The following is a 19,111-nucleotide window of genomic DNA, read 5'->3' as shown; positions in this document are numbered from 1 at the left end:
GCCCTAAAACTGATGCTGCAGCCCAAACCGTAAAGCCGACAGAGCTGAGACTCGGTCAGATGGTAGTAGTCCTTGTCGCTACTCAAATACACGGAGCCAGCCAAATCGGCCCATAGGTGGCGCTACAACGATAAAAAGCGCGTTTGCCCCCGATACTCCTAAACCGTTTGTCGCACACCCAAGTGTCTTATATCAGTGTAATCACTGGGTCAAAACTTAAAAAACGTATATCTCCGATTTCATTTCCGGTATGCAAATTTTTTCGCTAATTTGCATTTTATGCATCAATAAAGAAAATGAACTAGTCCCTGGATTTTTGCCCGATCGAAACCAAACCAACGCTGATGAATTCTGTTGAGTGTGAATGTAAATAGTTATCAAAAAAAAGTTGAATTTTCCACTCACGGCCGCTAGGTGGCGCTAAAACGTCCAAACCGGAAGTGGAATATTTAGCTAAAACGGCCATAACTCGTAAACCATTTGAGATATCTTCATGGGGCTTGGAACACATGTGTAGACCCTCAGTCCGGGGTCACAATAAAAAAACTGCGGCGTTTGGCCACTAGGTGGCGCTATAATTTGAATGAGCTAGAAAATGGCTATAACTACGCAATCCTTTGCCCGAATGACTTGATATTTGGTATGGTGGGTCTTTGTCTCATGCTACATGAATAACTAAAAGGACATTGGCGTATCTCAAAAAACATGTTCGCCATTGGTCGATGAATTTTGAGCACTCATTACACCGGGTTAACGGAGACCGATCAAAACGACACTCGCTGGGCTTATTCGTCTCATGGTCCTTAAGGTCTGTAAGAAACATGAACTTATTCGGCCACCGGGGGGCGTAATAACGCTTTTGGAGTGCATGAACAACTGTGTATCACGTGACATTTGACATATACCCAAACTAATGGTATCATATGATAGCTTTTCTTATTCTGAGCAACTTTGCCTCTGGAACCATTTCTGTCGATCAAACGCTTCGTGAGTTATCGCTGATGATGTCAAAAAACTACTTTCGCGAACTAGTCGTGGGTTTTTCAACCGATCAGACCCAAACCAATGTAGATGACTTGTGTGGAGTGTGAAGGTAAATAGTTATCCAAAAAAAGTTGAAATTTTCTTTCCTGGTTGAATAGGGGCGCCAAAATAAAAAAATGGGCGGAGCCTATCAAATTAGAATGCCTATTAATCCAGAATGGTTTAACATATCATCATGGGCCTCGGAACATATGTGTAGACCATCACTCCGAGGTCAACTACAAAAGAACGTGGCATTTGGACACTAGGTGGCGCTATAACGATAAAAATGGCAAAATTGATGCGTATTTCATTGTTTAAACAATTGTGTATCACGTGACATTTTGTCATTTACACAAACTAATATAATCATATGATAGTTCTCCTCATTCTGAACAACTTTGCCTCTTGATCCATTGATGTCAATCAAACAGTTGGCAAGTTATTGGTGATGATGTTAAAGATGTTAAAGATGTACTTTTATTATATTAACCTCAAAAGTACACCTGAAAGCTCACTCCTCCTTAATGAATAATCCAACTGACTTGTCATTAAGGATTATTATACTTTTATGACACTAAACAAGCATGCAAAATGTGAAGGTCATCGGAAGATGCATGCCTTCATAACACTCAAAAAGACGAAATATCATTCATTTCAATGGCTTTTTTATAGTCAACAGATCACAATGCATATTGTTTCACTGTAGCGGCTTATTGTATATTATATTATGTGTGCATACGTGCGTATGTATTACATGTTCTGTGTGTGTATGTGTGTGTATTTATGGATATAATTTCTCTCTGTTTCATAAGAGTGTGAATGTACTTTATACTTCTGTGTGTCGTGTGTGATTGAGACTGTGCATGTGTGTGGAATGAAATCTGTCTCACAATACGACAGTGATAAAAATTAAATGTATTAAACATTAAACATTGGTCCTTATTTATACATTTATAAATATAGCACATGTCTGGCTGGTTGTAAGATGCTGTATTTATGTACATAACAAACGTTTATTACGTACACCAGTTTAATTGCATGTAAACCCAAATTGATACTCAACCAGTCTCATGGCTGTCATTGTTCCGTCATTTTTCTTGGTGTGGGAGACTGACATCCGTCGTGGATTGTAATGGTGCGATTCCCGAGCCTAGTCGACCCCTTAGACGCCTTGGACTGCTCGAACCCGATGATTGCTGCTTGCAGCTATATTTATTCTTATTATTATTATTTTTCCGCCTTAAAACCGGTCGCCCAGCCCAAACCGTAAATCGTAGAAACTTGAGGCTTGGTCAGTTGGTTGTATCTGTGCAGGTTACTCAGATACAGTGACCCAGCCAAATCGGCCCATAGGTGGCGCTACAGCGATGCGTAACGCGTTTGTGCTCGTTACTCCTAAACCGTTTGTCGCACACCCAAGTGTTTTATATCATTGTAATCATTGGCTCAAAACCTAAAAAACGTATATCCCCGATTTCATTTCCGGTATGCAAATTTTCCCGCTAATTTGCATTTTAGAAAAAAAAAAAAAAATGAACTAGTCCCTGGATTTTTGCCCGATCGGAACCAAACCAACGCTGATAAATTCTGTGGAGTGTGAATGTAAATATTCATTGAAAAAAAGTTGAAATTTCGATTCAGGGTCGCTAGGGGGCATCAAAACGTCAAACCCGGAAGTAGCCTATTTCATTAAAATGGCTATACCTAGAGAACGGTTTGAGATATCTTCACGGGGCTTAGACCATATGTGTCGACCCTCAGTCCGGGGTCACAATAAAAAAAACTCGGTGTTTGGCCACTAGGTGGCGCTATAATAGCAAAGAACTCGAAAAGGGCTATAACTAAGCAACCGTTTGCCCGATCGACTAATTATTTGTTATGGTGTGTCTTTGTGTCATGAACCTTGACTGTATAAAAGGACTTTGGCGTTTCTCAAAAATCATGTCTGCCAACGGTCAACGAAGTTTGAGCACTCATTAGACCGGGTTAACTGAGGCCGATCGAAACGACACTTGCTGGACTTGTTCGACTCATGGTCCTGAAGGTCTATAAGAAACGTGAACTTATTCGGCCACCGGGGGGCGAAATAACGCTTTTGGAGTGCATAAACAACTGTGTATCACGTGACATTTGACATATACAGAAACTATTGGTATCATATGATAGCTCTTCTCATTCTGAACAACTTTGCTTCTTGACACGCTTCTGTCAATCAAACGGTTTTTGAGTTATCGCTGATGATGTCAAAACCTACTTTCGCGAACTAGTCCTTGGTTTTTCAACCAATCGGAACCAAACCAATGCAGATGACATCTGTGGAGTGTGAATGTAAATAATCATTGAAAAAAAGTTGAAATTTCCTTTCACCATTGCTTAGGGATGCCAAAACTTAAAATGGGCGGATCCTATCACATTAAAATGGCCATAAATCCAGAATGGCTTAACATATCATCATGCGGCTCGGAACATATGTGTAGACCATCACTCCAAGGTCACGTACAAAAGAAGGTAGCGTTTGGACACTAGGTGGCGCTAAAACAGTAAAATTGACGTGTATCTCATATCTTAAACAATTGTGTATCACATGACATTTGACACTTACACAAACTAATGATATCATTTAATAGTCCTCCTCTTCATTCTGAACAACTTTGCCTCTTGATTCATTGATGTCACACAAACGGTTCACGAGTTATCGGTGATGGTGTTTAAAACTGACTTTTGCTAACTAGTTCTTTGATTTTTTTTAAGCAATTTCAAAATTCTCTATTGCAGGTACATTATAATTGATCATAAAGATTATGAAATGACCATGCCAGTAAACATTCATAACATTTAGTTTGATAATTATTCAAGGGAATGTATTCAATTATACAACAAATCTCTTAGATGGTGTGTGACTATGTTCCACATTATAAATGTGGTAGCGAAATGGCCAGGCTCTGTGCACGACTCAAGTATCTTCAGAGAGTTATGCACATTATTTGGACGTGACAAGTCAAATAGACTTTACAAACTAACTGGATTACTAATTTTGGGCCTTTTTGGGCCTAACAGAACTGCACTTTTCTATTATACAGGTGACTATGATGGAATCCTGCTAGGGGACAAAGGCTACACCTGCAGGCAGTATTTTATGACACCATTACCTGACACCAACCAACTTTGAATAAGTTTATTTTGTTGTTTTTATTAAGGGAAAACAGCTAGTCATGAGTGTATAATCATGCAACGCTACTTTGAGGTGATACTGATCATTTCTATAATTTTTCTGTGTGTGGGACTTTGATCCATCGTGGGTTCATTGGGGTTTGACCCCTTAGCCTGTTCGTGGATGCATAACTGCATTGAATGGCGCAAATTCTCGAAACCCGCTTAAAGGCTGCTTGCAGCTTTAATTATTATTATTTTTCCGCCATAAAACCGGTCGCCCAGCCCAAACCGTAAGTCGTAGAAACTCGACACTTGGTCATTTGGTTGTATCTGTGCAGGCTACTCAGATACAGTGACCCAGCCAAATCGGCCCATAGGTGGCGCTACAGCGATGAAAAGCATGTTTGCGCACGTTAACGCTCGTTACTCCTAAACCGTTTGTCGCACACCCAAGTGTTTTATATCATTGTAATCATTGGCTCAAAACCTAAAAAACGTATATCCCCGATTTCATTTCCGGTATGGAAATTTTCCCGCTAATTTGCATTTTAGGAAAAAAAAAAAAAATGAACTAGTCCCTGGATTTTTGCCCGATCGGAACCAAACCAACGCTGATAAATTCTGTGGAGTGTGAATGTAAATATTCATTGAAAAAAAGTTGAAATTTCGATTCAGGGTCGCTAGGGGGCATCAAAACGTCAAACCCGGAAGTAGCCTATTTCATTAAAATGGCTATACCTAGAGAACGGTTTGAGATATCTTCACGGGGCTTAGACCATATGTGTAGACCCTCAGTCTGGGGTCACAATAAAAAAAACTCGGTGTTTGGCCACTAGGTGGCGCTATAATAGCAAAGAACTCGAAAAGGGCTATAACTAAGCAACCGTTTGCCCAATCGACTAATTATTTGGTATGGTGTGTCTTTGTGTCATGAACCTTGACTGTATAAAAGGACTTTGGCGTATCTCAAAAAACAAGTCTGCCATCGGTCAATTAAATGTGAGCACTCATTATACCGGGTAAACGGAGGCCGATCAAAACGACACTCGCTGGGCTTATTCGTCACACGGTCTTTAAGGTCTGTAAGAAATGTGAACTCATTTGGCCACCGGGGGGCGAAATAGCGCTTTTGGAGTGCATAAACAATTCTGTATCACGTGACATTTGACATATACAGAAACTATTGGTATCATAAGATTGCTCTTCTCATTCTGAACAACTTTGCCTCTGGACATGCTTCTGTCGATCAAACGGTTCGTGAGTTATCGCTGATGATGTCAAAAACCTACTTTCGCGAACTAGTTCCTGGTTTTTCAACCGATCGGAACCAAACCAATGCAGATGACTTCTGTGGAGTGTGAATGTAAATAATCATTGAAAAAAAGTTGAAATTTCTTTTCACCGTTGCTTAGGGACGCCAAAACTTAAAATGGGCAGATCCTATCACATTAAAATGGCCATAAATCCAGAAGGGCTTAACATATCATCATGGGGCTCAGTTGATATGTGTAGACCATCACTCCGAGGTCACGTAAAAAAAGGAGGTAGCGTTTGGACACTAGGTGGCGCTAAAACAGTAAAAATGGCAAAATTGACGTGTATCTCATATCTTAAACAATTGTGTATCACATGACATTTGACACTTACACAAACTAATGATATCATTTAATAGTCCTCCTCTTCATTCTGAACAACTTTGCCTCTTGATTCATTGATGTCACACAAACGGTTCACGAGTTATCGGTGATGGTGTTTAAAACTGACTTTTGCTAACTAGTTCTTTGATTTTTTTAAGCAATTTCTAAATTCTCTATTGCAGGTACATTATAATTGATCATAAAGATTATGAAATGACCATGCCAGTAAACATTCATAACATTTAGTTTGATAATTATTCAAGGGAATGTATTCAATTATACAACACATCTCTTAGATGGTGTGTGACTATGTTCCACATTATAAATGTGGTAGGAAATGGCCAGGCTCTGTGCACGACTCAAGTATCTTCAGAGAGTTATGCACATTATTTGGACGTGACAAGTCAAATAGACTTTACAAACTAACTGGATTACTAATTTTGGGCCTTTTTGGGCCTAACAGAACTGCATTTTTCTATTATACAGGTGACTATGATGGAATCCTGCTAGGGGACAAAGGCTACACCTGCAGGCAGTATTTTATGACACCATTACCTGACACCAACCAACTTTGAATAAGTTTATTTTGTTGTTTTTATTAAGGGAAAACAGCTAGTCATGAGTGTGTAATCATGCAACGCTACTTTGAGGTGATACTGATCATTTCTATAATTTTTCTGTGTGTGGGACTTTGATCCATCGTGGGTTCGTTGGGGTTTGACCCCTTAGCCTGTTCGTGGATGCATAACTGCATTGAATGGCGCAAATTCTCGAAACCCGCTTAAAGGCTGCTTGCAGCTTTAATTATTATTATTTTTCCGCCTTAAAACCGGTCGCCCAGCCCAAACCGTAAGTCGTAGAAACTTGAGGCTTGGTCAGTTGGTTGTATCTGTGCAGGCTACTCAGATACAGTGACCCAGCCATATCGGCCCATAGGTGGCGCTACAGCGATGCTGAACGCGTTTGGGCTCGTTACTCCTAAACCGTTTGTCGCACACCCAAGTGTCTTATATCAGTGTAATCATTGGCTCAAAACTTAAAAAACGTATATCTCCGATTTCATTTCCGGTATGCAAATTTTTCCGCTAATTTGCATTTTATGAAAAAAATAAAAAATGAACTAGTCCCTGGATTTTTGCCCGATCTGAACCAAACCAACGCTGATAAATTCTGTAGAGTGTGAATGTAAATATTCATTGAAAAAAAGTAGAAATTTCGATTCAGGGTCGCTAGGGGGCATCAAAACGTCAAACCCGGAAGTAGCCTATTTCATTAAAATGGCTATACCTAGAGAACGGTTTGAGATATCTTCACGGGACTTAGACCACATGTGTAGACCCTCAGTCCAGGGTCACAATAAAAAAATTGCGGCGTTTGGCCACTAGGTGGCGCTATAATAGCAAAGAACTCGAAAAGGGCTATAACTACGCAACCGTTTGCCCGATCGACATATTATTTGGTATGGTGTGTCTTTGTGTCATGAACCTTGACTATATAAAAGGACTTTGGCGTTTCTCAAAAAACACGTCTGCCATCGGCCAGTGAAGTTTGAGCACTCATTAGACCGGGTAAACGGAGGCAGATCAAAACGACACTCGCTGGGCTTATTCGTCTCACGGTCTTTAAGGTCTGTAAGAAATGTGAACTCATTTGGCCACCGGGGGGCGAAATAGCGCTTTTGGAGTGCATAAACAATTCTGTATCACGTGACATTTGACATATACAGAAACTATTGGTATCATAAGATTGCTCTTCTCATTCTGAACAACTTTGCCTCTGGATACTCTTCTGTCGATCAAACGGTTCGTGAGTTATCGCTGATGATGTCAAAAACCTACTTTCGCGAACTAGTTCCTGGTTTTTCAACCGATCGGAACCAAACCAATGCAGATGACTTCTGTGGAGTGTGAATGTAAATAATCATTGAAAAAAAGTTGAAATTTCCTTTCACCATTGCTTAGGGATGCCAAAACTTAAAATGGGCGGATCCTATCACATTAAAATGGCCATAAATCCAGAACAGCTTAACATATTATCATGGGGCTCTGATGATATGTGTAGACCATCACTCCGAGGTCATCTACAAAAGAAGGTGGCATTTGGACACTAGGTGGCGCTAAAACAGTATGTTGACATGCATCTCATTTTTAAACAATTGTGTATCATATGACATTTGACATTTACACAAACTAATGATATCATTCGATAGTCCTCCTCTTCATTCTGAACAACTTTGCCTCTTGATGCATTGATGTCAAACAAAAGGTTCACGAGTTATCGGTGATGGGGTTTAAAACTGACTTTTGCTAACTAGTTCTATGATTTTCAAGCAATTTAAAAATTCTCTATTGCAGGCACATTATAATTTATCAATAGAGATTAAAAAATGACCATGCCAGTTAATATGACGCGATTGTCTCCCGGCTTCCCTAATGTGATTGGTGCCATAGACTGCACACACATTGCCATCAAGGCACCCCCAGGTCACAATGAAGGGGATTTTGTGGCCCAAAATGGGGTTCACAGTATAAATGTGAAGGTGAGATTCATAACATTTAGTTTGATAATTATTCAAGGGAATGTATTCAATTATAAAACAAATCTCTTAGATGGTGTGTGACTATATATCATAGTATCAATGTGGTAGCGAAATGGCCAGGCTCTGTGCACGACCCAAGTATCCTAGAGAGTTATGCACATTATTTAAACGTGGCAAGTCAAATAGACTTTACAAACTAAATAGATTACTAATCTTGGGCCCAACAGAACTGCATGTTTCTATTATACAGGTGACTATGATGGAATCCTGCTAGGGGACAAAGGCTATGCCTGCAGGCAGTATTTTATGACACCATTACCTGACACCAACCAACTTTGAATTAGATTATTTTGTTGTTTTATCGAGAGAAAACAGCTAGTCATGAGTGTGTAATCATGCAACGCTTCTGTGAGCTAATACTGATAATTTCTATCACTTTTCTGTGTGTGTGGGACTTTGATCCGTCGTGGGTTCGTTGGGGTCTGACCCCTTACACTGTTCGTGGATGCACTGCTCCATTGAATGGCATAAATACTCGAAACCCGCTTAAAGGCTGCTTGCAGCTTTAATTTTAATTGTTTTTATGTAATGCAGTTTGAGTTATCATTGTGTCTGAAATATGCTATATAGATAAACTTACCTTGTCAATGAGAGTCAATGGTGACCCAAAACAGCTTAGTTACAAACTGTCATTCAAATATCTTCATGTTCAGCTCAACAAATAAATGTATATGGTTTGTAAGAACTGGAGGGTGAGCAAATGATGACAAAATGTTCATGGGTAGCGCTCATCTCCAGAGAGGAAGAAGACATTTGATGGGAAAAAGGACTCACATCGAGCACCTATGAGTGTACACAATATAATACACTCTACACTAAACATTCTTTGATCAAGTCGCATCATCTCCTTTGATAGGAGAACATTTTTAATTCAGAGGTTTACAGTGTTTATTCACCAATATATTATGAACTTTATGAGCACAACACTTTAGATAAACTCATCTTTAATGTTGCTGCAAGAACCTCCAGTAGTAGCTGAGCTCAGATCTGCAGATAACAGAAAGAGTGTTTGAGATACTGTACAAACTCAAAATCTCTTCAACTGGAATCTCTTTCTCTGAGCTTTACATGACGTCAGTGAGAAATGCACAAAATGTACATGATGAAATAGTGAAGATGTTGCTGTGGATATTGATATTTGTCATCTTTTCAGGTTCTAGGAAACGTGTGTTTTGAAACTTTCCACATTGACGTCAACATCTGATGTTATCTTTTCTCATTTGTGTTTTCTGTCTGTTGTTTAAACAGAATTTCACTAGAAAATGATATTTACATATTCATCACACGTGACAACCACCACAAGAGAGCAGATGAGAACCATTGAATCAATATTACTTTTGTGTTTGCAATCATTAATATAAAAACACATTACCCTTATTATGATCAGTGCTTGGTTTAGTTATTTTTAAGCCTCAAATATTTTTAACATCTGAACCCGGACACACAAAGACTCAACAATGATGACAACCAACAAAAAGCAAACTTCACCTTCACATATTATAGACCACTTTCACTTTATTTCTGACATACATTCCCTTAAAGAGACAGCTCACTTCTCTCATGATCCTGTGAACCTGTATTACACCTGTAGGTCATAAAAGATGTTTAGAGAAATTATTTTATTTCAAGTGAATTATAAGTGTTTTAAATATATGTATTGAAGAACCACATCACACCAGCCTCCTAATATATTTTATTCACTGTGTTTTACTGACTCGTGACTCGTATGTGACACTATGCAAACAAGATGAAAACAGACACCTCATTTATCCTCATTTCAGTTCTGTTTATTATACCAACAGGTGGAAAATATACAAATAAGCAGGATGTAAAATATGAAAATAAGTCTTCCTAGAGAAAAACCCAAATGATGTGAGGTGCTGAAGATCAGATGTAATATAATGACATATAAACACAGAGAGAGAGAGAGAAACAGCAGCAGATTCAGGAGAGAAACACACAAGAGATGAAAAGTAAGAGCTATTTACATTCTCATTTCTATTAATATTATCCTTTTGATATGACTTTGTTTTATAAACATTGTGATCGTTTTAACTCTTTTTTTTCACATATTTATATAGCATAACAGACACAGTATAACAACCTTTCATATCACATTTATTTCATACATCTTTAATTATACCTTAAACAAGTAACATTCTGTGAATTCTTTTATTATTTATTTAATTTGGTTACCAAATTTTTTACATTTAATGTTTTCAATGTGTTTCTTCCTCAGAAATGGCTCAGACTCTATATTTCAGTCTTCTTGTCATTGGTGAGTTTTTGTTTCTGGTTTTATGTTTGATTTATGTGAATCGATTATGTATGTCTAATAAAGACTCAAACTCTCTCTTTCAGCTCTCTGTTCATTATCTGAAGGCATTCAGCGCCGCTATCACTATATAAACATTGAGAAGAACTGGACTGAAGCTCAGAGATACTGCAGAGAGAAATACACAGATCTGGCCACAGTCAACAACATCAATGACATGAACGAGCTGAAGAAGATTGTGAATAACAATCTGGAGTTTGTCTGGATTGGACTGAAGAGAACAGATGTGTATAAATGGAAGTGGTCTCTGGGTGATCCTGTGAAATATCTGAACTGGGAAACTGAACCATCAAATGATACAAATAATTGTGCTTTTATGAGAAATGGAACATGGCATCAGCAGAAGTGTACTGATAAGCTGGGATTCATCTGCTACAATGGTGAGTGACAGCAAACCTTCACTTCACAAAACATGATCATAAGACAACAATAATAAACATCACAGTTAAGAAACAGAACACATGTGGGTCAGATGAACAGGTTGGAGCTGAACTCTACAGGATTGGACACTTCTGATTTAAACAAATACACAAAGACAGTCAATGTAACACAGTAGCATCATTACATCTGATTCACTTCTCATCTCTGACTTCAGGTGTTTCAAAGGATTTCATTATCTGTCAATCACAGACTTTCCTTCTCAGCTGTGGTGAGTTCTCTGAGTTTCATCATTTACATGTTCACTGATTTAAAGGCCACATAACATGATGAGAAAATAAAGATTTGTCAAACACAATTGTCTGTAATGTTACTTTTATCAACAGATCAGGGAACTATTAAAGTCCTTTCAGCCAATTATGGGCGTACAGACCGACAGACCTGCTCTACTGGAAGACCAGATAACCAGCTCACAAATGTTCAGTGCAGTCTGAACACATCTCTAACGGTGGCCACTCGGTGAGAACAGAAACATTATTAAAGAGTTATCAGATATTATCACATCATCTTTATATATTTTTGCTGTTTTTTGTATTTATTATCACAGATGTGATGGAGAAACTAATTGTTCTATGGTTGTGAACAATGCAGTTTTCACTGATCCTTGTCCTGGAACTCACAAATACCTGAATGTGTCTTATGAGTGTGTTGAAGCACCACCAAGTGAGTTTTACACCCAACTGACACCAGACCTTATAAAACACTACACAAGAGTAAAGTTTAAGTGTATTTTAAGTGTTATTTATTTATTTAGTAAGTATATAAGTAACAGTCTCCTAGTAGTGAACCTGTAGGTGTATTATTTTAATACTACTGGGGACTAAACTGACCTCTTCTAAGTTTATGAAACTAGACTTTTAAGTGTAGTCTAAGTTTAAGTCTGGGGTTTTAACTCAAGTCCTCGGGTCTCCCCACACAGAATCATTTAGACGTCTCCCTATTGAACACATGAACGAGTGAATAAGTCAAATCAGATTCAGTCAATGAGATAATGAAGTGAAGATTGAGTCATTCACAATCACTGAAGAAAACATGAACAATAAGAAGAAAAACCCTCATCGTGTTTAGTGTTTCACAGCAAAGTCCGTGGTGTAAAAATGTACACCCTGGTGTATATATGAATCCATCACTATGGGTGTACAAATTCACACTGAAGAAGAGTCTTTCTGGTGTGAAATGTTAATTTATTCTTGCAATTAATGAATCAATTGAGTTCACTTTACAAGTGATAATTGATCTTTAGTGATGACACCTGCTGTTCATGATCAGAGTCCACTGAAGAAGTGAACAGGAACAGGAAAAAAAGACTGTAGCAACACAGATTCATGTCATATAAATACACAATCAAATATGCTAATAAAACACAGTGGACTTCTTGACTCTTGTTCTATCATATTAATGTGTTTGTTGGTTAGCTGTGATTGTTTGTTTTATTGTAAATGGAGTCATTTTGTGTTGATGATACACTGGAAGTAGTGTGCTGTTCCCTATCAAAAGCTACACTCGATGCTGCGTTTCAAATGCTATGGGAGAACAGTCTTTGTTCGACCGGTTGTGAAGCACGTGTGTCAAACACGGCAATAATTATTTTGGCTTTAAATAACCTCGGCAGGTGACATGGCTAATTACACCCACACCTGCCGATTATAAATACGCGTGAATGCGGACGCGTCATCAGGTTCTTTTGTCTTCAAGGACTTCAAGGTGTGCTTGTGTTGTGAGGGAGAAGTCTCCCTCTTTGTTGTTTTCAAAACCTTTATTATAAAAGAGATTTTACCAAGATTCTTACACTAGTGACCAAGCACTCTCTGAGTTACTTAGTCTAGTGTAAAAATAAGGCAAAATAAAATAAAACCATGACTGACTCGGATCGGAGATTTGTTTCTCCCTGTGAGAGGATGCTCTCCGATTTCGATAAGCATGAGTTTTGCTTTGAATGCTTGGGGGCTGACCATGCCGCCAAGGGACTTGAGGGAAAGTGTGAACTCTGTGATGGTTTTGGGTTCAGAGTTCTGCGTGCTCGGCTCGCCTTTTTTAAACGAGACAGAGCCACCTCTTCCTAACCCTGTGATTCGCAGTTTGTTTTTGCTGAGGTGCGGGAGACGGATCCGTCTGCTTCTCCCGTAAATTCACTGAACCGCGACTTCCTCGCCTCCGCTTTTGAAGCGTGCCCGGCACTTCTTCTGAGCCGGCGGAGGATGAGGTTTCTCTTGTTTCTGCGGGGTTAGATAGATCCGCCACGAGGCGTTCCTCTCGTGATATTAAAGCGGTTGAGGATCTACTCGGGGCGGTAACCAAGGCAGTCGACAGGCTCAAACTCGACTGGCCGCAGGAACAAGAGGCTCACAAGGGTTCAAAGCTCAACGACAGATATCTGTCGGGTGGCCGGAGGGATGAGCCCCAAAATCGGGCTCTCCCTTTCTTTGAGGATCTCCACGGCGAACTGTCTCGCTCATGGCTCACTCCTCCCGTGTTTTCGTGCCATCAACGACGATTTATTCGACCATCGTTGGCGCGAGGCCACGGGGATACACGCCGATGCCCAGGGTGGAAGAGACGCTGGCTAGCTATCTCTCCCCTGGGACATCGTCGTCCCTGAAAAAGCCTTCTCTTCCCACCAAGCCTTGCAGAGTAACATCTGCGCTGGTGAGAAAGGCTTTTCAGGCAGCGGGTCAGGCTGGTGCTGCACTGCACACCATGGCGGTTTTGCAGGCATACCAGGTTGACCTACTGGATGATGTCAGCACTGGCGGGGTGATTGACGAAGCAGGGTTTTCAGACCTACGCCGCGCCACAGATTTGTCTCCCCGTGCAACCACGCAAACGGCCCGTGCTATCGGCCGTTCCATGGCTGCTTTGGTTACTGTTGAGAGACACCTGTGGTTGAACCTCACGGGCATCAAGGACAGGGACAGAGCCTTCCTCCTTGATGCCCCGATCTCGCCTTCCGGACTGTTTGGAGATGCGGTTAATACCGTTGTCACCAGGTTCCGGGAGGCGAGACGTCACGAGGATGCATTTGTCAAATATCTACCTCGCTGTGCTCAAGCGTCTGGAGTGTCTGCCACCCACTCCGGACCGGTTCCCCAGTCCCGACCGGGCACACAGTCTACCTGAGGCGTGAGGTCCTCAGGGAGAGTGTGGCGAGTCGAGCCCCCCCTCGCAGAGGCAGGGGAGTGGCCCACCGTGCCCTCAGGCTGCCTCGGGAGGACCAGACCTGAGGCGCTTCATCTCTTCTAACAAGAGATCCTAAAATGTGTGCACGGGACTGTGGGGGTGTGTCCCCCCCGAGGTGGGGTGCATAAAATTCCAAGAGAAATTGGAGGCTCCCATTCGGTACCCTCAAAGGGCCGCTTTGCAATCTCCGCCGTCACTGGGCGTTTCGGGGATAGCGGGCTCAAAAAGAATGCTAGATGTTCGGTTGACTTCTACCATATTTCAGGACGCCATACATCTGGTATACCCCCCCAACGAGAAGTGCCAAAATTGATACGCCTTTCAGAGAAAACCTGGCAGCGTGGAAACTACTGCCAGGTATCTCTCCATGCGATGAAAGAACTGTAGACCAGGCCTGCAGGATAAAATTTGCATATCGCCTTCCGCGAACGGCGTGGTCTTCACGTCCACGCAACCGGAGAGAGCAAATGTGTTGGCACAAGAATTACATGCTATGCTTGTTAAAGGGGCCATAGAACGTGTTCCCCTACCAGACAAAGAATTAGGCTACTAAAGCCGGTATATTTTAGTTCCCAAAAGGGATGGGGGATCAAGATGATTATGTCTTACATTCAGTCCCACGACTGGTTCGTGATGAACGATCTGAAAGATGCATACTTTCATAAATAGATCCTGCCACAACACAGGAAATTCCTGAGGTTCGCTTTCGGGGGCGAAGCTTACCAGTATCGGGTTCTTCCATTTGGCCTTGCCTTGTCATCCCGCACATACACAAAATGCACCCTGCGACTCCAGGGTATCTGCAATTGAAATACATAGACGACTGGGTGAATTTTTGCCTAGTCTTGCGAGTTAGCGCTTCGACATCGGGATGTCATCCGATCTCATCTCAAAGCTCTCGGGTTAAGACTCAACGCCATAAAGAGTGTTCTCACGGAAAATACAATGTATTTAGGGATAATATGGGATTCGACCACTTTCAAAGAGTTTTAGGTCTCATGGTGGCGGCTTCCACGGTGATACCTCTGGGATGCCTGAACAAGAGACCGTTTCAGTTGTGGCTCAAAGCCAGGGGGTTTTATTCAAGGGCCAACCCCCAGAGGCAGACAAGGGTGATGTGCCAGGGGCTTCTCACCCTTACTATGTGGTACAGGCCTCGGTTTCTGACTTTAGGTCCCACTCTCGGTCCGTGTAGTCGTCGCAAGGTGCTAACGACAGACCCATCCCTTATGGGTTGGGGTGTGGTCTTAAATGACTGTCCAGCCCAAGGGATCTGGAGAGGTCATCTTCTCGATTGGCACATCAATTGCCTGGAAATGATGGCTGTACTTCTGGCCCTTAAATACATCCTCTGGTAGTTACGAGGCTACCATGTCCTAGTGCGGGGGGACAACCCTTCAGTAGTCTCGTACATAAATCAACAGGGCAGGTTGCGGTATTGCCACCTGAACAAACTGGCCCAGCAAATCCTGCCCTGAGAAGAGGTCAAATTCTTGTCCCTCAGAGCAATTTACATCCCGGGGCATAGGAATGAGGGAGCAGACTTGCTGTCCAGACAAGCTGTGATAAATGGGGAATGGAAACTCCACCCTGAAAAAGTCAAACATATCTGGAAAGATTTTATGAAGCGGATATGGACCTCTTTGCTAAGCAGGAGACGGCACAATGTCCCCTCTACTTCTCTGACTCATCCAGCTCCCCTGGGTCTGGACGTGATGGCTAATACGTGGCCCAGACTTCGTCTTTACACATTTCCTCTGATAGCTCTGCTCCCTGGAGTCCTGGCAAAGGTCTGTCAACAGGGCTCGCGCCTCTTATTGACGGCTCCCCATTGGCCAACCAGAATCTGGTTCTCAGACCTAGTATCCCTCCTCGACGACTCGCCATGGGCGATCCCAGTCAGGAGAGATCTATTGTCTCAGGCGAAGGGGACAGTGTTTCATCCCTATACTGAGCTCTCGAACCTCCATGCCTGGCTACTTAAGGGCACCAGCTGAGAGATGTCGAGCTTCCGCCTTATGTAGCGGAGACTATTCTAATTGCTTGGCCTCCCTCCACTAGAAGGAGCTATGCCCTAACATGGAGCGATGTTGACAGATGGTGCATGGCACACCATGCAGACCCAATTACTGCCAGATCGTTTAAGTGCTGCATTTTCTGCAAGATAAACTGTCCTCAGGGACAAGCCCCGGTACTCAAGGTTTATGTGGCCGCCATTTCGGCCTGCCACGCCCTGATTGAGGGGGTTTCTGTGGGGAGCACCCTTTAGTCACCCGCTTTATTTGTGGACCGAGGCGGCTGATGCCTCCTTCTAGAGGGACAGTCCTTCCATGGGACTTAGCGACAGTGCTCGAGGGTCAAGTTAGCGCCCCCTTCGAACCTATGGAGTCAGCACCTCTTCTGACCTTTAAAATGTATTTTCTAATGGCAATCACCTCTCTTAAGAGAATCGGAGATTTGCAGGCGCTTTCAACCTCGCCGTTCTGTTTAAATTTTGCACCTGGGATGGTCAAAGCTATACTGCATCCTCACCCGAGTTATTTGCCTAAAGTTCCGTTCACCACTGTGCATCCGGTTATTCTTAAAGGCCTCTTGCCCTCCGCCGTTCACAACGCTGGAGCAGGAACGATTACACCTACTGTGTCCAGTACATGCTCTTCAGACTTGCGTCTGCAACGGCTGCAACCAAAAAAACAAAATCACATTGGTTGAGGGATGCTATTGCTCTGGCCTATGAGGCGCGCAGTCAAGCTTCACCTCTAGGAGTCAGAGCTTATTCCACAAGGGGGTTTCATCGTCTATGGCCTTAGCAAGAGGTGTCCCCTTGCAGCAAGTGTGTGATGCGGCGGGCTGGTCCTCTCCGCACACATTTGTTCGTTTTTATAGTCTGGATGTCCATGCCACTCCCGGCTCACGTGTCCTCGAGTCTACATCCCAGAGTCGTGCTTGAGGCCTCCTCTCGGATTGTGCACACACGTCACACAACCTTGGGGGGTCCAGACACTTCCAGTACGTTGCCGTTGGTATTCTCGTTCCCATAGCGTTTGAAACGCAGCATCGAGTGTAGCTTTAAATAGGGAACGTCTCGGGTTACTTGGCTGTAACCCTGTTCCCTGAAAAACCGGGAACGAGATGCTGCGCCTCAATTCCGCACTATAGGCGTGCCCGGACGTCCTTTCAGACAAAGTTGGAACCTGATGACGCGTCCGAATTCACACGTATTTATAACCGGCAGGTGCGGATGTAATTAGCCACGTCACCTGCCGAGGTTATTTAAAGCCAAAATAATTTTGGGCGTGTTTGACACACGTGCTTCAAAGCCGGTCGAACAAAGACTGTTCTCCCATAGCGTTTGAAACGCAGCATCTCGCTCCTGCTTTTTCAGGGAACAGGGTTACAGCCAAGTAACCCGAGACATTTTCATCACTGTTTGTAACCTGTGACATCATTCCTCCACTTTCATATTTGTTTTTTGTTCTGGAACCTGAACAAGTTAAGCATTTATCAAGACGTTTAGAAGAAATATGTTTTTGTAGATTGACATCTGAACTGTAAGTGTAATGAGAATGAATGAAAGTCATGAGACTTGAATCTTAATTTTTTTCAACAGACAGCAGTAAATCATACATCATTTATACTTCTAATGCAACATGGAGAGAAGCTCAGAGTTTCTGCAGACAGTATCATACTGATCTGACCAGTGTGAGGAACCAGACTGACAATCAACTGATCCACAACATCATTAATGATCCTCAAACATCTGTCTGGATTGGTCTGTTCAGAGGCTTGTGGGAGTGGTCAGATAACACTGACTCCGCCTTCAGATACTGGGACTCTGGTCAACCTAAAAATTCTGGTACTGATGCTTGTACAGTGACCAATATGAATAATGAGGGGAAATGGCATGATCTATCTTGTAGTGTCTCTTACACTTTTATGTGTCATGAAGGTGAGTTAATAAAAGTCAATGTGTGTGTTTGACGACAGAAGTTTCTTCATGATGAAACTGATCTCAGTTCAGTCTCAGTGTTTGTGTTTTGTTCTCATGTTCAGTTGTTTGTGTTTATTGTGTGTTCAGATGAGCTGATATTGATCCAGGAGAATCTGAGCTGGACTGAAGCTGTGAGATACTGCAGAGAGAATCATGTGGATCTGGTTTCAGTTGATTCAGAGAAGATTCAGCTCATGGTGACTGAAGTTCTTCATCAGGCCTGGACTGCTGAGGTGTGGCTGGGGTTACACTATTACTGTCTCATGAATCTCTGGATCTGGGTTCGAGGAGAGGTCGTCTGCTATCAGAATTGGGCTCCAGGGGTTCAGATTCAACTGAATGACTGCAGCGGTGAACACAGAGCTGGAGCGGTTCAGTCTGGAGGAGATCATAAGTGGATCAGCCTTCCTCGATCTCAAGAACTCAACTTCATCTGCACCAGAAATAAAGAAAATTAAATCATGTGTGTCTGTCACTTTCTGTGATGTAGATCACTTCAGATGATGTAAACAACGCTGGTCCAGAAGAACTTCCAGTCTCAGTTTTTTAACACAACAAACAGAACATTTATAACTAATAAACCAAAATGTTAAACTAATATCTTTAAGATTTAAATGTGTATATAAGATTTATAAAGAGATGTTATATATAGATTTATATGTATGCATGTTTTATAACTTGTGTTTGATTGTGAAATTATAGCAACATTCCAAATAAAATGTAAAGATTTACAGAGTCACATTGCTGACTATGGG

General features: G+C 41.9%; 1 protein-coding gene across 1 annotated transcript; it reads left to right on the top strand.

Moving 5' to 3' along the window:
- Positions 1 to 10,656: 10,656 nt before the first annotated feature.
- LOC130420414 (macrophage mannose receptor 1-like) lies at positions 10,657 to 18,814 on the top strand. Its single transcript, XM_056747698.1, has 3 exons — positions 10,657 to 10,693; positions 10,777 to 11,130; positions 18,444 to 18,814. The coding sequence occupies exons 1-3, from the start codon at positions 10,657 to 10,659 to the stop codon at positions 18,812 to 18,814; spliced, it is 762 nt and encodes a 253-aa protein (XP_056603676.1).
- The last annotated feature ends 297 nt before the right edge of the window (positions 18,815 to 19,111 follow it).

The sequence above is a fragment of the Triplophysa dalaica genome, chromosome 5, assembly GCF_015846415.1.
Source record: "Triplophysa dalaica isolate WHDGS20190420 chromosome 5, ASM1584641v1, whole genome shotgun sequence".
NCBI classification, from domain to species: Eukaryota; Metazoa; Chordata; class Actinopteri; order Cypriniformes; family Nemacheilidae; genus Triplophysa; species Triplophysa dalaica.
The sequence above is the reverse complement of the archived record's forward strand: the minus strand, read 5'-3'. Positions and strand labels throughout refer to the sequence as shown.

Excerpts from the sequence above, each read along its gene's own strand:
- LOC130420414 (XM_056747698.1), top strand. The coding sequence starts at position 10,657 with ATGGCTCAGACTCTATATTTCAGTCTTCTTGTCATTG. Across the intron at positions 10,694-10,776 it reads TTTCAGTCTTCTTGTCATTG|CTCTCTGTTCATTATCTGAA; the intron begins GTGAGTTTTTGT and ends TCTCTCTTTCAG. Across the intron at positions 11,131-18,443 it reads GGGATTCATCTGCTACAATG|ATGAGCTGATATTGATCCAG; the intron begins GTGAGTGACAGC and ends TTGTGTGTTCAG.